At 33.7% G+C, this 6,000-nt stretch overlaps 1 protein-coding gene across 1 annotated transcript in view; it reads right to left on the bottom strand.

The window, feature by feature from the left end:
• Positions 1 to 530: 530 nt before the first annotated feature.
• atg7 (ATG7 autophagy related 7 homolog (S. cerevisiae)) overlaps positions 531 to 6,000 on the bottom strand; it is a 79,468-nt gene continuing 73,998 nt past the window's right edge. The window contains exon 19 of the mRNA XM_042506622.1: positions 531 to 1,895. Within this exon, the coding sequence (XP_042362556.1) occupies positions 1,863 to 1,895 (33 nt within the window). The 3' untranslated portion in view covers positions 531 to 1,862. The remainder of the gene's footprint in view (positions 1,896 to 6,000) is intronic.

The following is a 6,000-nucleotide window of genomic DNA, read 5'->3' as shown; positions in this document are numbered from 1 at the left end:
CAGGTTAAGTGCGGATGTTTGTTTAACAGAGAAACTCTGCTGCTGTCCCACTGACAGGCTGAGCTATATCTGTATTATTTGGCTATTATTTATCTGTAAGTCTAGACGTGACATCAATTCTATCAAAAGTCTCGGCAGTTGTTAAAGGCGAATGGCAGCTGATCCAGTTGTGGTCAGCTGCAGCGCCGCCGCTACTGCATAATTGCGCCCCATTATCAAAACAGCCCAAAATCATCATTATCAATCATAATCTGAAGTATCACATTAACTCTAAGTAAAGGCCCTCTCAGACACAACACTCTAAAAATGTCATACTGAAGCATGTCGTCAAAAATCACGATATGTCGTAGTGTAGCATGTCGTTAAAAAAATTATGCAAAAACGTCATACCACAGTATGTTTATGCTACATTACTGTGCTATAGCATGATGTTTTTTCTTGATTTTTGATGACATGCTATAATATAACCTTTTTTCGTAAAATAATTCCCATTTTTACAGCAATATGAAGCTCACAGTTGTAAACAGAAATAATAAAGAGACATTTTATTACATATTTTGGTTAAATACTTACAGAGGAGAAAAAGTATGACAGAAAAAGGGCTGAGAAGTGTCAGAATTGTGAGAATTGAGTCAGATTCCTGGGTTTAATTTCAATTTTGAGAGTAAAATCTGAGGAAAAAGTCTTAATTCCAATGTTAATTTCAAATTATGCATTTCCTAACATTCATGTCTTAAATTTATATCCTAATCTCAAGTTCTGAAAAAAATCTCAGCTCCCTTTTTACACTGCACTTAACATCTTCCATAAATATCCAAGCAGCTGATTAAATCTATGTCATTACACAGAAAATATTGTATGTTAGCTGTTCAGACAAATAGCTCATGGTGGAGTAAGAAAAGCGACATAAATTGCACAAACAAACACATGCATGCTTCAACACAAACAAACCATAAAAACCTTCACTTTGTCCATAGGCTCTTTTAGATTAACTGTGCAGTTACAGGTTCCAGGTTGTCCAACACTAACAGTAAATTAATATCATATCAGAAGCTGCACAGTAACATCTGTATGCAGGTTTCTTACCTTCACAGGAACAAAGCTGGTTTTAGTATTAACTGTACTGACTGTATCACAGTCCCCAGTAAACAGACAGGCAGACGGATGGCTTTGCTGAGTTGTCAACTATGTTTTTGGAATTTCATTATTTATCTGAAGCAAAGTGAATGAGAGAGCAGATGCAGTTAGTTGATGTCTAGCCAAAAGACTCCGCAAACCCATTATATGAGAGGCTGTGGGAGGAATTGAACCTAAGACCATTAAGTGAGGCTTAATACAAGTCCAATAATACAAATGCAGAGTGTTTTGTTGTGTTTTGTCATAAGGAATTAAACTGAATTAAAACACTGAGTGAATGTGACTGATTACACATCACAAAGGGATGGGAACATGTACATTCTCCTTTAAAAACAACAGTTTCCGTCATGATATATAAACGTGTTCGAGCTCTGATTCTCTTTCTTATGTAGCTGTAAAACACTGACATTCACTGAAACCATATTTTACTGTTCATTTTTTTCATATTAGTGCTCTATTCTGAAGGTCCGATCCTTTGTTTGATCCAAATGTAGACTAATAAGAATTTAAAAGCAGGTCTTTCAGTTACCTTTCTGAAGAACTTTTTGTATGTGCTCTGTTTTGATTGTGAGAATTTCAGTAGTGTGTCTACTGTTGTCTGCAAAGCCCTTGTCCTTTGTAGATGTGAGAATCTTTAAAAAAGAACAAAAAAAAAAAAAAAAAAAGAAACAGAAGGTTTGGAGTGTTTAGTCCTTCACAGGCTCAGGGTTTGGTCCTCCAGTCCTTCAGATGCTCTCATCATCACTCATGTCCCAAATCTGATGAGAAAAACAGAAAAGCAAAACTATTAATATACTACAAGATGACTTTTCCACTTTTTTTTATGACAGGCTATATTATGGCTTTTTTTTAGATGATATTCTGATGATTAACTATGACATGACTTTGTGACTGCTTTTTCAAAGACATACTATACTACAACTATTATGATTATTTCTTATTATGTTTTTAAGACATAGCTTACTATGCTATGACTAATTAAGACATGCAACACTATGAATTTTTAATAAAAAAAAGTCAATACCCTTTTAAGATATAATATACTATGACTTATTTAATGACATTTTTTCCCTGACATTTTAAATTGCATACTATACTATGACTTTTTACATAAAATTTTTTGATTACAACATACTGACTTTTTCTGACTTTTCTAATGACATACTGTACTATGACTTTTTGATGAAAATGCTTTACTTTCATCAAAAAGTAACTCTGTATGACATACCGTACCATGATATTTTTATGATTTTTTTCTATTAATGACATACTGCCCTTGTTATAACATGGTATACTATGACTGATTTAATCATTTTATGATATACTATACCATGAATTTAATCAGACTTTTTTCATGATGTACTATTCTAAGACTTTCCTATAGAATTTTTTATGACTTTTATGACATATAATACTTTGACATTTTTATGTCATTTTTGATGACTTTTTATGACCTGATTTTTTTTCAAGATGCAATATACTATGAGTGTTATCATTTTTTAATGACACACTATAGTACTATAGTAGTATAGACTTTTGAAATATTTTTTTTCAGGACTTTTTATGACTTACAACATTTTTCAATTATGAAACACTATATAATGACTTTTTGAATAAAAAAATCATTTATTTTTATGACATACTATATTATGACTGTTTTAATGAAAATTTTGATTACCTGACCTTTTATAATATACTATACTGTGATATTTAAAATTATTTTTTTATGACAAACTATACAAGGCTTTTTAATGAAAACATTTACAATTTTTTTACAACATACTTTACTATTACTTAAATGAAAATTTTCCTGACCTTTTTAAAATCCTATCACTTTAGGATTTTTGATGACATACTATACAATATAATTTTTATGACATACTATACTATTAGTTTAATGGAACTTTTTCTAACCTCTTTAATGACATACTATACTGTGACTTTTTTATTACATTGGTTCAAGTTGATTTTACATATTTCACTGGTCTTAAACATGCATGTAAACATACAATGAGTAACCAGAAATATACATTATAATCGGCTGTATAATATGATCTAAAACAGATCAATATTGACTCTGACCACTGATTTATGTCCAAGTGTTCCAGACACAGAAGCTGTACTGACAAAATATACTTATAATGCTAGGCATGAACGTGTGATTCAGTGGTCAAAAACAGGAGGAAACAGATAAACAGTATAAACAGACAGATCTCCATCTAAACAAACGAGTCAAAGTCACAACAAAATGCACTTTCGAAAACGCAGGGCGCCTGCAGCACTCATTTCTTGGCTACATGCACCAATTGTGTAACAGCTTTGATAATAATTAAGAAGTTTCTTACCAGGAAGTGACACACACACACGCACGCACGCACACACACTGGAACCTCCTTTTCACTACTGTGTCAGTAAACAACAGTGGCCTTTTCGTGGCAGCAGATTCTTCACATTCTCTCTCCGTAAGACGTAATTCACATACCTCTAACACTGTCTGGAATGTTACACACACGGCTCACACACACACTCACACACTCACACACACACACACACACACACACACTCACACACTCACACACACACACACACTCACACACTCACACACACACACACACACACACACACACACACACACACACACAATTTGACACATACATGCTGCATTCCTTTGAATTTCAGCTGCCTCACAACTTAAAGAGCTGAAATGTGAATTCCAGTGCAAGAACTGAAACCCAGTGAAAGTGAAGGAAATGTAATTACCTATCAGCTTTCCTTTTTCATTTTGTGCAGTGAATAGCAACAGGAAACACTGTGCCAACACAGGCAGATACAATGTATCATTAAAAGCCTTACGGAAACCTTCAGTCTTAGGAAACAGAAAAATTGTTTCATTTCTTCTTGACAGGCCTTCATGAAAAAAAAGAGAAAAGTCACAAACCATCGCAGCAAACACCACAGTAGGGCTGCAACTGGATGTAAAAAAAAAAAAAAAAAAAAAATTATAATCACATTTTTAAATTTAGCGATGTAGTTGGAAAATCTACTGGAAAAATGGCTTCATTTCTCAAAATAATTGCTGATTCATTTTCATCTCATGGCTCATCTGTAACTTATTATTACCTCCACCAAGGAGGTTTTGCTTTCAGTTTACACTACTGTCCTGATTTTCAAGAACTTGGTGGAAGGGTGTAGCATGGGAATTTTGAATTTTGCATTTTGAATTTTGGCACAGATCCCAGTCACAGGGCAGATACATAAACTATTTTTTGTTAACATTGTGAGAGCATAAAGCATTTGACCATGACAGCGGTGTGCGCTCTCTGACTGCCTTTCTAGTCTACTTAATGTTTCAGCGAAAAAACTTTTTTTTTGTAGGGTCTTTAATTTTCCAAATACTTTTCATAGGTTTCCCAGCCAGTGTGCAGTAGGTCAGTTGAATATGCAAATATGTGTAATATGTCCACGTGCAAGCTTACAATTCAAATACAACATGTACGGAAAAGAAAGTTCCCAACAATAAATGAATAGTGAATACCTTTTTAAGAGGTTTCCATACCCATTTTTTGTTTATTTGTTTTAAGATTTTTTTTTTTTGGCTTGGATAGGACAGCTATTAGCGTGAAAGGGGGGAGAGGGAGGATCACATACAGCACAGCAAAGGTCAACAGGTTGCTGCAGGTGTCTGCTCTACCAAGTGAACAACTGAGTGCCCCCACTGACCTGTTTTTTTCAGGGAATTCTTTAAAATATGTACCAAATGGCATTTTCCTTTTTCTAGGAAGCTTTAGAGGAAATTATTTGTAAATAACAGACCTATGAAACATTACCCTGGTTTTCTGACTGATTTTGTGCTTCTGTTGGTGTAGAGAGGCAAGAGTACGGAGAAAAGCAACTATAACCACACAAATCATTACAGTAGATGCTGAGTGCTGAGGCACCACGGTAAATAAAATGTAATTTGCTCTGAGTACATGTGCTCATCAGCACACATCAAGAGCTCTCAGTTATTTATAGTGTGGATACAGATTTGGAAGTGCCATGTGAAATAATCAATGTAATACATCAATGCAATATAAACAGTACAAACCTCACTGAATGTCAGCCTCATTAAAACAGAAATAAACCTATTATAAATTCTGAAAAAAGATTGCGCTCGGGCACGATGCATTACAGCAAAGCATCTTTCATGGAAAAGGTTACAAAAACTAAAAGCCTCTTTGCTGAACTCAGTCCTTGAATTAGAATAAAAAGTGCCTAAAATCTGAACCAGCAGCTGAACTGAATGTGTTTTTTTTTAATCTTAGACTACAATGCATCCCATGCGAAATTTTTATTGTATAAAAATATTGTTAAATTCATGATATATATATATATATATATATATATATACAATGATAAATAAAAATAATAACATATATAATATATAAATAAATAGAAAAGAATTAAATAATGTAATACTTTTCATTTCCTTTAAAGCTGGATCTAAAATGTTCAACATGTGGTTTCAGAAATGGTTTTGGGGAAATATTAATATAACTCATTTGTTTTTTCTTTCCAAAAGGCAAATGAGAAAATGATACCACTCTTATTTGTTTGCTAATTACAGAGCTAAAGAAACAGGTGCTGAGGACTGTAGTCACCTCTCTGTCAGCTCTGCTAAATATGAGCTAAACTTATGGTCTAATGTCTTTTTTGGAAGCTGTTGGTGACGCTTTTTGTGGTTGCCGTTTGACAGTGGTGGCATGTGGCTGAGAGTTACTCATTGGCAAGAGGATATTAACTCACAAGTCTGTAAATTTCCTACTGATGACTTCTCGTAGCTGCCTTGGTTGTGGTTTTTAACATTTAAACATCATTATGTAA

Source organism: Plectropomus leopardus, chromosome 2, assembly GCF_008729295.1.
Source record: "Plectropomus leopardus isolate mb chromosome 2, YSFRI_Pleo_2.0, whole genome shotgun sequence".
Lineage (NCBI taxonomy): Eukaryota > Metazoa > Chordata > Actinopteri > Perciformes > Serranidae > Plectropomus > Plectropomus leopardus.
Note: the sequence above shows the minus strand (reverse complement) of the source record. Positions and strands in the feature narration are given on the sequence as shown.